Source organism: Balaenoptera acutorostrata, chromosome 1 (genome assembly GCF_949987535.1).
Source record: "Balaenoptera acutorostrata chromosome 1, mBalAcu1.1, whole genome shotgun sequence".
NCBI lineage: Eukaryota > Metazoa > Chordata > Mammalia > Artiodactyla > Balaenopteridae > Balaenoptera > Balaenoptera acutorostrata.
In genome coordinates this window covers 158,739,878-158,758,214 of record NC_080064.1, presented here as the reverse complement: position 1 = coordinate 158,758,214, position 18,337 = coordinate 158,739,878, and the positions used below count along the sequence as shown (strand labels likewise).

The following is an 18,337-nucleotide window of genomic DNA, read 5'->3' as shown; positions in this document are numbered from 1 at the left end:
ACTCAGTAAGTTAGGAGATGGTTATTATGGAGAAGGCTCTTGAGTGGAATAAAGACATTGTCTCAAAATTGTTGAATAATCTGCTCCACGCATTGTCTACACAATGTATTCTAACATTGCAACTACTGTATATTTGGTTCCAATGCAGTAGGGTCTTACTGAATAAGCAAAGAGGCTGACTGAAAACAGTTAACAGAGGAGCTCTGAGAGAACCAAACATCATTAGAGCAAAGACACTTGAAATGCAAGGGGTCTCATTGGATCTCCTCAAGAAATGTTTTTAGAAATTATTTCATATTATTGCCTCCTTTATATTTTTTAAGTTTTTTTACAGCCCAAAGACGAACACCTATGTTGTAACAATTATATGTGGAAATGTTTTGGGGAATTGCCTGTTGTTTTCTATTTTTCTCTGACACTGTCCCAGGGGTCCACATTCAATTTCTCTAAACGGCTTATATCACCACTTCTCTTTCCAATCCATCCTCTCTTCCCCATTGCCTATTGGAAATATATGATCTCCAAGGCCTTTTAAGGTCCCACAGACTGAATTTTGCCTCAACACATGATGGCGTTTCAAAATACAGATCTATGTGTCTGTGACATGTCACCACTACCCCATCCCATGTGGTAACATAGGGAGCTATTTAAACAACACACACAACAAACGCAGTTTTTGGTTTGTTTTTTTGTTTTTTGGCTGCGCAGCACGGCTGGCAGGATCTCGGTTCCCTGACCAGGGATTGAATCCGGGCCATGGCAGTGAAAGCCCTGAATCCTAAACACTAGACCACCAGGGAACTCCCTCAAACTCAGTTTGTTTGCATTCACATGGTGTTTCCTCAATGTCTCCACCTTGCCATCTCTAATTTGCTTTGCTATGTTATCTCTACTTCAGTGAAGTTTATTTCCCTCTTTTTTTATATGCAAGGACCTCTGGTCTGTTTTTACTTAGCTAACATTAGTTTTTATTCTGGTATTCACTCCCTACTGCTCTTTCATTTTCTTTTATGGAGAGAGGGGTTATTTGGGTTTTTTGGAGGGGTGGTGGTATATAATGGTGGTCTATTTCTCTTAAGAAGTTCAAACTTATTACAAGTAGGTGCAAGCAATCTGCCTACTTTACTTATGTCTTCTGTTAAGTCTTGCCTGAACATTTATATACTGAGACATTGTGTTTTATTATAATTTTTTCTTCTTTATTATAATTAGCTTTGAGGGTTTTTTTAATGATGTATGTAGACTGGTCATATCATCTATGACTTGCACTGCAGGATAGAGGGGACATTACAGAGGGAATGCTGGCTCTAGTGGGATTGAGAACCACTGCTCTACGATGAGAGAAAGGACGTTAGGAACTGTCCAGCCTCTCTTTTTTTCAGGCCCACAGAGGGTGGAAAGGATGCAGCCACATCTACACAACTGGTGGGTGGATTAGAACCAGGCTTCCTGAATCGTTGTCCGGCCCTACCCTAAGCCTAAATTCATCTTTCATTTTCCATAGCTCAACTTCACAGTCCAAAGTTGGACACTGCTGGAGGAAAGGAGATCGAAGCCCTCCGTGTCTAACTCCCTTGGGACGTTTTTGTCCTAGATTCAACCGAATCTGGCGCTCTCCTAAGGCTGCCAGCAACAGGTTTTACTCAGTTGTTTGTCGCCCCTAGCGTCTAGCGTGGGTACTGGCACAAAGCGAGCAAACTACTTACAAGATGAATTTAGTACTTTTCCAAAGAGAAACAGATCCCACCTCTTCCCACACCTTCCACCAAGCCAGTAAGGAATCCAGGTACTCCTAAATCCCAATTCTTCCATAAAGAGTCCAAATTTTGCAAAAGAGATGGAAACAGCTGAACTCAGCCTCAGGGCATGGGGTGGTGGGGAATACAGGGGTCAGATGGGCGTGGACTTCTCCGAGTGGGCGGAGCGCGTGGGAGGGAGCAGTGCCCTCTGGGAAGAAACCGGAGGGAGACTTCTGACTTTAAGCAGCCGCGTGTGTGTGTGTGTGTGTGTGTGTGTGTGTGTGTGTGTGTGTCTGCCTGTGTCTGTGTGTGTCTGTCTAGGGGCAGTTAATGATTTACCAGAGGCTCATTTCACAACTTACCAAGGGTCAGCTTCCCTTGAGCATGTACAAATTCGGTCCTCTGGGCTCCTCACCCCTTGCCAGCTTCCACCCGGAAGGTCTCCCAGGCAGCCTGCAGCATGATCTCCATCACCGAATGGCAGAGTGAGTGTGAGGGGCCGGTGCTGTCGAGGGGGCTGGGCTGGACCGGCTAGGGTAGGTGAAGATGCAGCCCCTCCCAGCCGGGATCTTTCTCTGGGGAACCTGCAAGGCGACCTCTGGAGCTAGTGGCTGGGAGCTGCCCTGTTGGCATCCTTCAGGCAGCAGGGCCAGGGCCGGGTGTGGCTCCCTGCCTTCCAGGGGGTGGGGGGTTGCTCAGGGCCCCCAGGTAGCCAGAGGCTGGTGCCTGGAGGAACTGGCAAGTTCAGCACTCAGGCTGGTCCCTTCCCCATTCAGGATTCTTAAACATGGGATACGACAAGGGTGGACCTAGAAGGCCTCTACCTACTGAGACATCTTTCCCCCACAAAGTCTTAGGGTATCCTGTGGCCCTGGCCCCTTCTTATCAGAAACTAAACTCAAATCCCCTCCCCAAATCACTCTGTCCTCACTCCTAAATATCTTTCCCCTTTATTCAGGGAAGAGGGCAGGGAGGTAGTCCCAAGGTCCAGGAGAAGTGGTGAAAACTGTGGCTCTCTAAGTTTCATTTGGGTGAGTTACTTAAAGCCAGTGTCTTATCTGTGAACTGGAGATAATACTCATTCATTCACTGAACAAATTTGTCTCCTTTATGCGCCAAGCACTGTTTTGGGCACAGGGTATGCAACAGTGAATGGAACAGACATATTCCCTGCTTATGTTCCAGAATGAGGAAACAGGTAATTAGCAGATGAAGTCAGTACGTAGCATGTCAGATGGTGATACCTCCCTCTGGACAAAAGTAAAACAGGGTAAAGAGGCTTGGGAGTGCGGGGTAGGAGGGGTTACTGTTTTGTATAGAGTGGTCACTAAGCTTACCTGGGAAGGTACTTTTATACTCAGAGGCCCATAGGAAGTGAGGGAGCAAAGCCACGCAGCTGTCTGGGGGGAGGGGGGGGAAATGTTCTAGGAAGAGGGGACCGCCAGTGCAAAGGCCCTGAGGCATTAGCATACTTTGGTGTGTTTGAAAAACAAGGAAGCTGGTGTGGGTGGAACAAAGTGAGGAGAGGGGAGAGCAGTAGGAGGATAGTCAGGGAGGTCACTCAGAGGCCAGGCTGTATAAGAATTTTGGTTTTATCTCCATAAGATGGGAAACCATTAGAAGGTTTTGTGCAGAGGAGTGATATGATCTGCTTATATTTTTAAAAGATCACTCTGGGTGCTGGATTGAGAATAGACAGACTGTGGAGGGGTGGGGTCAGCAACAGAGAGACGAGTTTTGAGGCAAGAGGTGGTGAAGGAGACCAGTTCCGAGGTAAGAGGTGATGGAGGAAACCAGTTCTGAGGTGAGAGGCAGTGGAGGAGACCAGGGTGGTAGCAGCAAACTGGTGGGGAGTAGTCAGTGCTGGATCTGCGCTGAGGAAATTGCTGAAAGGATTTGCTGATGGACTGGATGTGGGTTGTGCGAGAAAGAGTTCAAGTATGCCTCCAATATTTTCAGCCTGAACAATTAGAAGGGTTGAGTAGTGGGGAAGGCAGGAGTTGGGTTTTAGACATGTTGAGTTTGATGTCAAGTAGGTAGTCAGGTATATTAGTCTGCAATGGAGAGAAATTTGGGAGTTGCCGGCGTACGGATGGTATGTAAAACCATGAGATCGCCTGGGCACAGTTTCTCGGCCTCCCCACTACTGACATTTGGGGGCAGAGTAGTTCTTTGTTGTGGGGGGAGGGGGATCAGGCCTGTCCATTGTAGGATTTTAGCAGCATCCCTGGCCTCTAGCCACTAGATGGCAGTAGCACACTCTCACTCCCAATTGTGACCATCAAAATGTCTTCTTATGTTACCAAATGTCCCCAGGGGAACAAAATTGCCAACCTACCCATCAGCACCCACCCCTCCACCCCAAGTTGAGAAACACTGACTTAGGGGAAAAAACAGAAGAGGGCTGAGGCCTGAGCCCAGGGGCAAGCCAACATTAAACCAAAATGTGCTAAGTTCTATGAAGAACGTGCTAAGTCCTACGAAGAGAAAAAAAATGAGGGAACCAGATTAAGTCAGGAACAGATAGTGGACCAGGTTTCCCTGAGAAACTGACATTTGCATTGAGACCTGAAGGAGTGTGTGTTGGGCAGATAGCAAGTGGGGAGAAACCGCGTGTACAAAGGCCCCGAGGCAGGAAGGCTCGTCATGGAAACAATGATGTGTTTGGAGTATGGCAGCAAGGGCGGAAGATGAAGCTGGACAAGCAAGCCTAGGCCCCATCATGCAGGGCCTGTAAGCCAAGGCATGGGTGGGAGGACTCTTGCATTCTAAGCCAGTGGGAAGCCATGACGGATTGTACGCTGTGCTAATATGAGCGGATTACATGTTTTCCAAGGCCCCTGACTGCTGTGCGGAGAAGGGATAAGAGGGTGGCAGGAATGAAGCAGGAGACTAACTGGGGGATGTCGCAGGGGTCCAGGAAAGAGATAATGGTGGCTTAGAATTAAGTGGTAAGAGTGGAGAGAAGTGGACGTCTTTCAAGATACATTTAGGAGGAAGAAGCAATAAAACTTAGCTGTGGATTGAATGGAGGAGGGGTGGTAGGAACAGTGAGGGAGACTCAGTGATGGCTCTTGGGCTTCTGCCTCGAGCTGCTGAGTGGGTGGTGATGACATTTCATTCATTTGGGGAAAACTGTGCCAGGTGCAGCTTTAAGGAAGGAAAATCAATAGCTCAGTTTGGACCTGTTGAGTTCAAGATGCCTTGGAGAGAGAAAAACATGCAGATATGCCAAGTAAGCAGCTGGATAGGAGTTTGGAAGCTCAAAGGAGGCATGGACTAGAAAGATAAATATCAACATTGTCAGCACACAAGAGATACTTAAAGATGTGGAAATTCATGTGAAACTAGAATGAGAAGAGAAATGACCTGGAGCTGAAGCCCTGAGCAATTCAAACCCCAAGAGAAGAGAAAGAAGTGGGAGCTGGCAAAGAAGTCTGGGAAAGAGTGGCCAGAACTGCAGGAAGAAATCAAGAACATGGTGTCACGGAAGCCACCACAGGATATTTCAAGAAGGGAGTGGCCAACTGCTGACAGATGAGGACCGACCCCTCTCCTTTGGATCTGGGAACATGGACGTCATGGGAGGCCCAAGCAAGAGCCTCTCTGTGGAGGGGGTGGGGGCAGAAGTGGACCGGACAGGGCTGGTTAAAGGCACTTTTTCTAGAGCCAGTCTACTGGGTTCACACCCTGGTTCTGCCAGCTGCCGGCTGTGCACCCCTGGGCACAGGTTAAGACCTCTCAGTGTTTCCGTTCTGTTTGTGAAATGGGGCTAAAGCATACCTACCTCATAGGCAGTTATGAAAATTAAACGAGTTAATGCACATAAAGTGCTTAGACTGCCCGGCACCATGTGTTCATTAGTGTTAACAATTATTACTATTAATCACTGTTGTTAATTTTGAAAAGAGAAACAAGGCTCTTTCTCTTCCCCTTTGCCTCCTTCCTCTTCCTGAACAATTCAGTCCTAAAGCCATGAGGTAGCAGGGGGGCGGTGCCCAGGGCGGGTGTCAGGGCCCTCGCCGGGCTGGTGGGTTCACACTGGGGTTTGCCTGGTACCAGGCCAGGGGGAGGGGGGCATCCTGGCAGGGTTGGGGTGGAAACAGGAGAGTAACTTTATGGTGGAGGGGCCTGCAGACTCCGCCTTGATGAAGTACTTAAAGAAACGTCATTCAGTAACAGGTCAAATTGGAACTGTGCATCACCTAATAGATGCAGTGAGAAGAACACAGCATCACCTCTTGTTGATATCTCTGCATAACCTGAATCTAGTCATGAGGAAACATCAGACAAACCCAAACAGAGGGACAGCTACAGGATAACTGGCCCAAATCTTCGTAAGTGTCAAGGTCATGTCAAGGGGAGACTGAGGAACTGTTTCAGACAAAACAGCCTGAAGAGACATGGCAACCACATGCCACATGTGATTCTGAACTGGATCTTTTTGCCGTGAATGATATGACTGGGACAACTGATGAAACCTGAATGGGGTCTGAGGGTTGGATGGTAGTAATGTATCAGTGTTAATCTCCTGACTTTGACGTTGTGTCCTGGCTGTATAGGAGAATAAAGGAAACCACAGCCAAGTATTCAGGGGCGATGAGATAGCCGGTGGCAACTGCTTTCAAATGGTTCAGGAAAAAAATTCTTTGTACTGTACTTGCAACTTTTATGTCCATTTGATATTGATTTTAAAAAAAGAGGGAGGGCTTCCCTGGTGGCGCAGTGGTTGAGAATCTGCCTGCCAATACAGGGGACACGGGTTCGAGCCCTGGTCTGGGAAGATCCCACATGCCACGGAGCAACTGGGCCCGTGAGCCACAACTACTGAGCCTGCGCGTCTGGAGCCTGTGCCCCGCAGCGGGAGGGGCCACGATGGTGAGAGGCCCGCGCACCGCAATGAAGAGTGGCCCCCGCACCACGATGAAGCGTGGCCCCCGCTTGCCGCAACTGGAGAAAGCCCTCGCACGAAACGAAGACCCAGCACAGCCAAAAATAAATAAATAAATAAATAAAGTAGCTATTAGTTAAAAAAAAATAAAAAATAAAAAATAAAAAAATAAAAAAAGAGGGAGAGGGACTTCCCTGGCGGTGGTTAAGAATCCGCCTGCCGGGCTTCCCTGGTGGTGCAGTGGTTAAGAATCCACCTGCCAATGCAGGAGACACGGGTTTGAGCCATGTTCAGAGAAGATCCTACATGCCACGGAGCAACTAAGCCCGTGTGCCACAACTACTGAGCCTGTGTGCCACAACTACTGAAGCCCGTACACCTAGAGCCCTGCTCTGCAACAAGAGAAGCCACCACAATGAGAAGCCCGCACACCGCAACGAAGAGCAGCCCCCGCTTGCTGCAACTAGAGAAAGCCTGTGTGCAGCAACGAAGACCCAACGCAGCCAAAAATAAGTAAGTAAGTAAATAAATAAATAAATAAATAAATACAGAAGAATCTGCCTGCCAATGCAGGGGACACAGGTTCGAGCCCTGGTCCGGGAAGATCCCACATGCCGCAGAGCAACTAAGCCCATGAGCCACAACTACTGAGCCCGCGCGCCACAACTACTAAAGCCTGTGTGCCTAGAGCCTGTGCTCTGCAACAAGAGAAGCCATGGCAATGAGAAGCCCATGCACCACAACGGAGAGTAGCCCCCGCTCACCGCAACTAGAGAAAGCAGCAATGAAGACCCAATACAGCCAAATAAATAAATAAATACATAAATTTAAAAAAAAAAAAGAGGGAGAGAGAAAGTGAATGGTGTCTGAGGCTCCCTTGCACAGCCTCAGACCAGAGGGACCCATCCGCCTGCTCCAGGGGATATCGCTTTCCTTGGAGCTGTAGCTGCTTTCTGGAAGCAAGAAAGACATTGAACCTGGCTTCAGTTAGAGCTGCAGGGCGGGGTCTAAACAGGACTTCGGAGCAGCCATCAGCCCGGTTGTTCTCTGCAGTCTGGGGAGGGCCCCACTTCTCACCAGGTGGCGCCCTGGAGAGCCAGGCCTCTCTGGAGAGTTCCGTCAGTCTCCCAGCTGTTCTCTGCCCCAGAGCCTGGAGACTGCGTGACCTCCAGCAAGGGGTGCGCTGCCCCAACTGTCTGCATCCTGGGGACGGTGGGCTGCAGGCGCTTCTGTCACTCCTGGTGACGTGTCCCACCCCCACCCTCTCTGCCATGCTTTCTGCCCCAAGAAGAACTTCAGGAGCAGCCCCTGGCTGGTAATTTGACTGAAATCCCTCAGCTACTCCACAGGTGAGAGAGGCAGAGCAAGGTCTGAGGCTTGTGTGTGAGAAACGCAGTTTCTGACCCTTTTCTATGGGGTTTTGTGTTCATGGTGCAGTTTCTCCACTGAACGCTGGAAGCACTAATTGTGGCCCATAAAGAAGGCTGACTCCATTGCAGAAAAATTCTGGAAATGCACCAGCCCTTGAAGGGCAGTGTGGAACAAGTTGGAAAAGTAATAACCATATAAGCCAGCAAATCATTGTTGCAGAAAAAAGTATAATATAGGAGAGAAGACATGAAATATGAATTGAGAAATGTATGCTATTTCTACAAAAAGAGTAAGAGGCTGTAAAGTGTTTACAGGATGGGCATGTGGATATGTTAACAAAACAAAATGAAAACCCAATAAAATGCCCATGTTATGTTTCCACACAAAAATATCTACTAAGGGAGATAGAGTGGAAGGGTATATTGTCAGAACTGACCTATTTTTATGGTGAGTGTAAGCTAATAAGAGATTTTTATAACAGGCATAAAAACTTAAAATACCTTTGTCATTCAGATTAAAGAAATATGGTTGTGGTCTTCCTCCACAGTATCCTGGCCCGTGTAAAATTATCATGACAAGATAGATGTACTTCTAGACCCTCAACTTATTGTCTCTGAGGGTAGAAAAATCATGCAACATGGAAAGACAGAACACAACCTTCATAATGACCAAGGGGGTTGTACTCTGCCCAGTGTCTTGGGTTCTAAGAGATTTAATTCAGGCAGGCATTCTAGGAGGTGGAAATAGGAAACAAACTTGAATAGATTACGGAGATTTGTCAGAAACAGGAGGAATCGCCATTAGTAGCAGATGGATTCTGGGCAGCGGGGGGATATGCTGAGAGAAATTATGTTGTACTGGTTCCTAGCAAATCCAGCTCTGCCAAAAGGGAGACCCAATTAGACTGGCATTTTTCTAGAATATGAGTTGCACGAGGTTTCAATCCATAATTTGAACAATAAATCTCATCTCTGTATTTTTAATGATCTTTTAAAGAAGTCCTTTGGCCTTATTTCTATACTGGAACTGATCCTAATTCTCTTAAGATCTGTATGGTAACAGATTAGGAAAGATTAACTACCTACCTGAAAGACGATTGTGTTTCATTTTCTTTCAGTTGTAAATATAACTTAGCCAGTAAGCCTAATCTTCATAATTTTGTTTTTGTTTTGTTTTGTTTTTACAGTTCTGCCTCTTAACAACCAGACTTTTAACAACTTTTTACAACTCTCTGTAGAAACATAGCAATAATACCAATTTCATAGAGATTGTAAGGATCAATTCTAAGAGGTTAGTTAACAAGCCCAGTAAAATTTTACTCTTTAAAAATTACCTGTGTTTTCTTTGTAAAAGTTAAGCCATTTTTAATAAAGTTATACATGTTGTAGTTTAAAAAGGCACGCTTGCCCTAACCCTATTCACCATATAATTTACAACAAAAAGAAAATAAGGCATTTTAGCTATATTAAGTAAATAAAGCAAGTTGCAAAACTGTATATACAATATAAACTTAAAGTTGTACCTCATCAGTAATTTTTTAAAAGGAAGCAACACAGTTCCATTTACCATAGCATCAAAAAGAATAAAATACTTAGGAATAAACCTAACTAAGGAGGCAAAAGGCTTGTACCCTGGAAACTACAAACTGTTGATGAAAGAAATTTTAAAAGACACAAATAGGTAGAAAGACCCATATTCATGGATTGGAAGACTTAATATTGTTAAGATGTCAATACTACAGAAGGCAGTCTACAGATTCAATGCAATAATGTATCAAAATCCCAATGGCGTTTTTTGCAGAAATAGAAAAATCCATCCTAAAATTCACATGGAATCTCAAGGGATCTTGAATAGCCAAAGCAATCTTGAAAAAGAAGAACAAAGTTGGAGGTTTCAAACTTCCTGATTTCAAAACTTATTACTAACCTACAGTAATCAAAACAGTGTGGGACTGGCATAAAGACAGACATAGAGACCAATGGAATATAAAAGAGAGCCCAGAAATAAACCCTGGCATATATGGCCACATGGTTTTCAACAAGGGTGCCAAGACCGTTCAATGGAGAAAAGACAATCTTTCCAACAAATGATGTTGGGAAAACTGGATATTCACAGGCAAAAGAATGAAATCGGACCCATACCTTACACCATATGTAAAAATTAACTCAAAGTTCATTTTAGCTCTAAGTAAGATCTAAAACAAACTCTTAGAAGAAAACATAGGAGAAAAGCTTCATGATGCTGAATTTGACCATTATTTCTTGGGTGTGATACCAAAAGCACAGGCAACTAAAGAAAAAAACAGATACACTGGACTATATGAAAATTTAAAACTTCTGTGCATCAAAGGACACAATCAACAGAGTGAAAAGCCAACCTACAGAATAGGAGAAAATACTGGCAAATCTTGTATCTGATAAGGGGTTACTATACAGAATATACAAAGAAATCCTACAACTGAACAACAAAAAACCCCAAACAACCTGTTTTAAAAATGGGCAAAGGACTTGAATAGACACTTCTCCAAAGAAGATATACAAATGACCAACAAGCACATGAAAGATACTCAACACCACTAATCATCAAGGAAATGCAAATCAAAACCTCAATGAGATACCACCTCACACCCCTTAGGATGGATGCTATCAAAAACAAAACAAAGCAAAAAAACAGAAAGTAACAAGTGTTGGTGAGGATGTAGAGAAGTTGGAACCCCTTGTACACCACTACCGGGAATGTAAAGTGGTGTAACTTCTGTGGGAAGCAGTATGGTGGTTTCTCAAAAACTTAAAAATAGAACTACCATATGACCCAGCAATTCCACTTCTGGGTATATACCCAAAAGAAGTGAAAGTAGAGTCTCGGAGAGAAATTGTTCACCCGTGCTCACAGTAGCATTATTTACAATAGCCAAAAGGTGGAAGCAACCCACGTCCATCCACAGATGACTAGATAAACAAAATGTAGTATATGCATACAATGGAATATTATTCAGCCTTAAAAAGGAAGGAAATTCTGACACATGCTACAACATGGATAAACCTTGAAGACATTATGCTGAGTGAAATAAGGCAGTCACACAGAGGCAAGTACTGTATGATTCCAATCATATGAGGTACCTAGACTAGTTAGAATCATAGAAAGTAGAATGGTGGTTACCAGAGAGAGTGGGGAACAGGGAGTTGTTTAGAGGGTATAGAGTTTCAGTTTTGCAAGATGAAAAGAGTTCTGGATGTGGGTGGTGGTGATAGCACAACAAGGTGAATGTACTTAGTACCACTGAACTGTATACCTAAAAATGGTTAAGATGATATATTTTATTTGTATTTTATTGTAATTTAAAATTTTCAACTTGATTCAATTTAAAAATGAAGCAACACAATGAATTGTCATTTGTTGACTACCAGAGTGGCACAGATAAAGTAAAATTAACAATTCTGTGTGATGGAGGGGGTTTAAGAGAAAGGGAACTTCATATCCTAAATAGCCTGTGTATCTGTGCTGGGCTCCCTGGCTCTGAGCCAACTCCTGTAGTTCAAAGAACGAGGAGACACAAAGCAAAAGACACGCTGTTGCTGGGGCCCACCTGTGGTTGAAGTTAGGGTTCCGAGGGGTGTGTGGCAGGGCAGCCACGGTGCTGGCTGGGGTGTAGACTCCGAGGTGATGAGCACATTTCCGGTCAATGACTTCTCTTTCCCAGTCAAGTGTGAGAGGTCATCATCAGAAGGCTGGGAACTGGGGCGGTTTCGAGAAGGAAGGAGACACTGTGAAGAATTGTTCAGGAGGGCAAGCCTCCTGAGAAATAGGGCAGGCCAGCTGGGCAGTTCTGAGACACTTTGGGGATATGGTTGTGAGTTTTCAGTGGTACCCTTCGGCCCTGGTGTGAGTTGGGCATCAAGCGGCTCCCAAGAGCAGAGGCCAGGAACAGAGTAGGCAGAGAGTTGTGTTCAGCCAGAGACCCAACCCTGATAATGATCTAGATGACGTGGCATTTGAAGACAAGAGGAAACTGAAAATAGAAAGTGGTGAGAGTATCACTAGCTGCTAGACGTTGTGAGGACAGGACGCCAGAGTATATAGAACTGACCAGCAGTTTCCAGGTGCTAAACATCGATTCGTGCCCATCCTTCCCTTCCCCTCCTGTCATTCCCTGAGAGTGCAGAAGCCAAGATTCCTGGATGGCAGTGGAGCCACCCCATCCCCCGCCCCCCAGAGGGCACCTGTCCAGCGGCAATGGGGGGAAGTTCCAGCATCCCAAGCTGCTCCCCAAAGCCCATCCCACCACAACCTCCTTGCCCATTGCAGAGATTGGTGTGGGCACCACCGGCTTCGGCATCTTCTTTATCCTCTTTGGAATGTTCCTGTACTTTGATTCAGTGCTCCTGGCCTTCGGAAACGTGAGTCCCCAAGCCCTGTGAACCCACCTGAGGTCTCCGTTGCCGGGAGGGTCAGCCCTGAGTTTATTCAGATCGTGCCCATCCAGGTGCTGGGCACCACCAAGCCCAGGCAGGCAACGGGTGGCTGGGGATGGATGGTGAGGCCTATGGGGCCCAGAGAATCTAAGGACCTGGATTCTCATGCCAGTCTCCGGACAAGGCCCTGAGGGTACCAAGATGAATCAGACGCCCGTCAGAATCCCACCACCTAGGGACAGGAATGTCACATCAACATACACGACTGGGGAGGAAGGCAGGGGCAGTGGTAAAGTCACTGTAAGATAAACACATCTAATATGAAACAAGGTGCTTGGAGAAAAGAGAGCGTGCCCTGTGGGAGAAGGATGAAAAACAATTTAGAAAAATAAATGAGTGTGGGGAGGATAAAGCACTTCCAGGTGGATGGAACAACAAGAGAAGAGGTATGGAGAAGGGGAGGGAAAGCATGGAACGTGCCGGAAGAAAGCCAGAGAGTTAAGTTTGACAGGAGGCCAGGCACTCTTAAGGGATCGTTAGGAGCCAAGCTGAAGGTGGTGACAGGGCCATAGAGTGGAGGGCCTGGAGAATGCTGCCACAGGCAGGAGCCCTGACACTTCCCTGTGACACTGGGTGTGGCTGCCTAACCTATTTAGGCTTCAGCCTTCACCTTCGTAAAATGGAGAGAATCTCACTGTCTTTCCCATCTTACTTAGGAGGTGTGATGAGAAATGATATCATATAAGAAGCAGTGCTTGGGATCCAAGAAATTGGATCGAATTGGGTGACAAGCTAGAGACCTTCAAAGGTCTCCCGGTCCACCCTGCCTCTGGGCACTTCTGTTCCTAAGCAGTTCAAATTACTCACCCTCTCCAATATTGTCCCTCCTTGAAGAGTTAGCAAGTCCTGCCCCATGCCTGATAAGCAGCTCCAGGCCTGGCCCCTGACTCCCAAGGGAGCAGAGGGAGCCAGTGTGTTTGTTCTCACACCCACCCCCTCCCTCTCCCACAGCTGCTGTTCCTGACCGGCCTCTCCCTCATCATCGGCCTGAGGAAGACGTTTTCCTTCTTCTTCCAGAGGCACAAGCTCAAGGGGACCAGCTTCTTCCTGGGGGGCGTGGTCATTGTGCTCCTGCGCTGGCCCCTCCTGGGCATGCTCCTGGAAACCTATGGCTTCTTTAACCTCTTCAAGTGAGTGCAGGTCCCCTTCCCCTGGATGGGCCCACCAGGGCCTCTGAACGGCTGAGATCAGGTTTGGGCAGCGTGACCAGCAGTGCATACAGAAGCTGGACTTTATCCTGCAAGAGACAGGAGCCTCGGAAGGGTTGAAAATGGGGAGGAGCATCAGGTGGACACCAACCGTAGGCTGAAGGATAAGTTGGGGGAATCAGCCCATCCATCAGTAAGCACGGAGCACCTGCTGTGTACCCATCACTGTGCCTGTCACCAGGGAGGAGACACAGGACCTGCCCTCAAGTCTAGCAATCCAGATAGGGAGGAAGGGCAGTGAACTAAAATCTACTAAGCCCCTCACATGCACCAAGCATGCTCACAAGCATCCTCTCATTTTGTCATCTCCACAACCCATTGTAGGACTGTCCTCTACTTGCAGATAAGGAAACCAATGCTCAGAGAGGCTGCCCCTGCCCGAGCTCTCATAAGTAGTATGCAAAGGATCTGAACTTGACCCAGGTGTCTCTGGCTCATGTTCCCATATCCCTCGGCCCGTCCAGTGTCAGCCTGGGCCTGGTGAAAGACACGGCGGAACTCAGCGAAGGTGTATGGCCTCCATCAGGGCCAGGGAGGTGTCCCAGAGGAAGCAGGACCTGAGACAGGCCTTGAGTGGTGGGTAGGGTCTCAGAGAAGACTGAAGGGTCCTTAAGAAGAAGAAAGAAAAGGATACTGAGGAAGACCATCTCTGGGGCACTGTGGAGAGAACAGGGGTGGGATGGGGATGATGTGGGCTAGAAGAATCATGGCTTATGGACTCATGGGAAGGAGCTGTGGACCAGGAACCCTAGGCTAATCAGAACCATCAGCTTGCTCAGTGTAGCCTTGAAAACACCTGATCGGCCCAATGCCCTAGACTTCAGAGACATCATGTAGTGTGGTTGCAGGAAATGAAATTCTCTCACATGTGTTCTGCCATCCATTATTTTTCAACGATGTCATTATTCAAACAGTCATTCATTCAAATAGTCAGGTATATAAAAAGTACCTACTACGTGCCAAATACAGGGCTAGGTGTGGGGATATGGCACTAAACGAGGAGAAACTTCCTGCGGAGCTTGCAATTTAGTGAGGAAGACTAACTCTGACACTAGTTACCATTTATTGAAGACTTGGAAGTGTGAGTGGGGCCACTGCAGACTCAGTAGTTCTAACCAAAAGTAAACCTTGGGAAAGACACCTTGCAGCAGCATTGAAGGGGCAAAACACCCCCACAAAACTCAGAGCTATAAGAGACCTCAGAGACACAAGCGAACCTCAGGGACCTGAGGCCCAAGGAAAGGAAGTAGCTCAGCCAGAATTCAGATTTCTGCTTCCCTTCCCACACCAACCTCCGTGCCTCCAAGCCCTTTGGGGGATCACCCATCCATGCCAGGGGGTGTGTGGTAAGAATGGGACACCGAGGCGTGGGGGAGAATAAAGCGAGCACAGCCTCCACTAGTGATCCTTGCCTGGAGCCCAGGAAACCTGCGGCAGGCGGTACACACCCAGTCTAGGGAGGAGAAGACAGTAACAATAATAAAAATAAACATTTCCCAAGCATTTCTTTGTGGAAGGCCCTATGATGTAGATACTATTATTATTAACCCCATTTTACAGGTGGAAATAGATTCAGAGAAGTGAAGAAATTTGCCTAAGTTTATACAGCGCCAGTGAGTGGTAGAGCCAAGATTTGAACCCAGGGAGTCTGACCTCAGGGCCTTCATTCTTAACTACTCCACTTGGCTGCCTCTCAAAAAACAGGGGTGCAGAACCACGCCCGCCCCCAGTGCCCAGGGGCCCATTCTCTTGGGAGCCAAAGCTGGAGCGTTTGGGGGGACCTCAGCCTCGCTGCCCTCATCCTCCCCTCTGGGGCCATCACTGACCACTCCCTCCGCCTCTCTGCTCCTAGGGGCTTCTTCTCTGTCGCCTTTGGCTTCTTGGGCAATACCTCCAACATCCCCTTCCTGAGCGTGGTAAGTGGATTATGCGTGTGGCTTGGTGGCGGTGCCTTGGGGTGGGGGAAGCGCACGGACTTAGTAAAACAGCTGCCCCAGGTGCAGTGGACACCTCCCCATCTCCCCTCAAAGCCCCTTCCCCAGGTGGGCCAGCCTCAGCTCCTCTTCCCCTCCCTGTACCTTCTCCATTTGACAACAGCAGATGAGATGAGGGGTGTGAGCAGTTGTGCCAAAGGTGTGGGTGTAGAGAACGGTGTTTGTCAGTAGCTCCCTATTAGAGCCAAAGAAACAGAGCCTTAGGGAGTGTAGGTGACCCAGCCAGAAAGTGCCAGACTTCTGGAGAGCGGGCTGAGTCTGGGCCCCAGGCAGAGAGAGGATGTGTGACAGCCAGTGACAACAGGAAAAGCAGGTGGCAGATTCTGTCCTCTCCTTGGGGCAGGCATGGGGCAGTGGTCCCTAGCCCCTGCCCCTCCCTTTCTCTGAAGCACCTGACAGAATACAAGCTCTCTGAGAAGCCCAGAGAGGCTCTAAGCCAGCACCTTGACATGCCTGCCCCCGGACACACCCCCGCTGTCCCCTCTCCATATCTGCGCCTGGCACTGCTCCCAGCTCTCAAGGCCAGCTTCGTAATAATCTAGATATTGAGTCTGCTCTGCACGCTTTGTCTGGAGTAATGATTCTTGGCTCCCACAGCTGTTCCAGAGGCTTCAAGGCACCAGCTCAATGGTCTGAAGAGCGGAGATAAGCTGCTTGAACTTGGATCATTGGTTGAGGGGGCTGGAAAGGAAATGGGGGCCACCCCCTCAGGCCCCCACCCCGCAATGACTCATCTCCCCATCATACCTGGACCTCTCCAAGTCCAGAAGGAAGGATGGAGCCGAGTGACTGACCTCAAATCCCCAAGTCAACGCAAGAAGCTGTCAGGACTGTTGGAAGCAGAGACCCGGGTCCCTCCCATGGAGACTGAATGGGATCACACCCCACCCTGTATTTATCAGAGGAAAAGCAAAGATTAAATCCCCAAGCTGTAAATGTGCCTGAGACTCAAAGTCAGTGTCTCTAGCCCATTAAGTCCATTCTCTGACTCAGGGCAGGCCCACACACATGGCAAGAAGCAGGCCTGCTCTCATGACCTATCATTCTTACCCTCGAGTTTACTAGTCCTAATGAGTGAGATAATATGTTTGCAAGCCCCTGTTAGCAGGAGGTATTAAACAAACAAGTGATGGGTATTAATCCCCATCATGGTGGGAAGTGCTTCTCAACCATTAATTAGGTGGATGTCTGCACAGCTCACTCACCAGGTAGCCTCTGTGCTGAGGTAGAGACATAGCCCTTACCTTCCAAGGGCCCCAGTCTCTGTCCTGGGAAGCACTTCATTGAAGGGTAAAGCGCATCCTTGCAGGCCCAAGAAAGAGACAGGAGTCCCCCGCAATGCGTACATTTAGTAAGTCTCTGTGAGGGCCCCTGTGTCTGTACGGAGCAAAGGAGCGGGTGCTGAGGGTGCAAAGGGAAGGAGACCTGCCCCACTTCAAAGCAAAGCTCACAGCAGTTCCAAAACGGTGTGATCGAGGTGCCACAGGACATGACTGTGGGGCTCCAGGAGCAGCACCTCCGGACACACTGCAGCTGGAAGGCACTCCTCCAAGTTCCCTTAGTGCTTCCCAAGTACGCCCACCTTCTAGAGCTGCAAAGGTGCTGCTTTCTTAGCCAGCTGCTCACATACCTGTCCCGCCCATTGGACCACGGCATGTTCATCTCCAAACCCTGTGCTGAGCACATGCTCAGGAATTGCTTGGGGAAAGAAGGGAGGAAGGAAGGAAGAAAAAAAAAAGAGACAATCCCCCCACCCAGTCCCAGATCCCAGATCCCAGCCCAGGAGCCGCCTTCTGGTCTGAGACCCCAACTGAGCTGCCAGAGCCGGGAGCACACGGGGAGCAAGGAGCCCCCGGGGCAGACTGTGCCACCTCCTCCCCCTTCCTCCCCTGCATCCTGCTCACTTGTCTGGAGGGGGAACATTGCACGCCAACACTCCGCCCCCCCAAACGGTCCATTTCCATGTTGTTTGGGGCAGAATGGGTCTTGGAGTGGGTCTGGGGAGAAGCGGTGAGAAGGCTGGAAAGAACTAGTGGCAATCAGAAAGCCAGCCTTGGAAGGCTTCTGGAGGGGCAGGAAAAGGCTGATGTCAGTCATGAGAACCAGGAGGCGGGAGTCAGCCGTCATCGGCTCGGAGCGCCGTGCTCTCTGAGGGGGTCTGAGGAGGAGGGAGGGGGAGGCAGAGGTGCGCCTATGCCTGGAGACGTCACCATGGGCTTTATAAAAGGGACGTGACCAGGGAGCTGGTGACAGCGAGCCCAGGAGCCCATCTCCCCTCCCTCCAGGTGTTCACTCACCCAAGCAGTGTCATCACCTCGGAGACCCCTCAGGACGGAGCCAAGGCAAGGTAGGTGCGCTGCAGCACCCACACCAGGGGAGGGGTCTGGCCGGACACAGGGAGGCTCCCAAGCTGGGAGCAGGAATTCAGTTCCAAGACTGACAGAGGGGTCCCAGGCAGGCCAAGGGGGTGCCGATCTTCCCTGATTACTCGGCTGGCCAGATTATTCTGGGACGTCTGGGTAAATAACGTTGACTTGCACTTTATGAAACCAGGACCTTGGGGATTCTTTTCTGTAGAAAGAATGAGTACAGTGAATGAACTCTCTGGCTGGGATGAGAGGCCACAGAAGCTTTTGGAGGGAGCTGGGGAACTCCTGGGGCT

At 48.4% G+C, this 18,337-nt stretch overlaps 1 protein-coding gene across 4 annotated transcripts; it reads left to right on the top strand.

Moving 5' to 3' along the window:
* The first annotated feature begins 2,134 nt into the window (after positions 1 to 2,134).
* Positions 2,135 to 16,615, top strand: GOLT1A (golgi transport 1A). 4 transcript variants are annotated; one of them, XM_007166151.2, is made up of 5 exons: positions 2,135 to 2,224; positions 12,307 to 12,398; positions 13,425 to 13,603; positions 15,534 to 15,597; positions 16,273 to 16,615. In XM_007166151.2, exons 1-5 carry the CDS (start codon positions 2,200 to 2,202, stop codon positions 16,309 to 16,311), a joined length of 399 nt encoding a protein of 132 aa, XP_007166213.1. In that variant the 5' UTR covers positions 2,135 to 2,199; the 3' UTR covers positions 16,312 to 16,615. The 4 variants fall into 4 exon arrangements, with proteins under 4 accessions (XP_007166213.1, XP_057411838.1, XP_057411843.1 ...); XM_057555855.1 differs by having other exon boundaries at positions 2,148 to 2,224; positions 12,164 to 12,398; XM_057555860.1 differs by lacking the exon at positions 2,135 to 2,224 and adding an exon at positions 2,717 to 2,770 and having other exon boundaries at positions 12,164 to 12,398.
* The last annotated feature ends 1,722 nt before the right edge of the window (positions 16,616 to 18,337 follow it).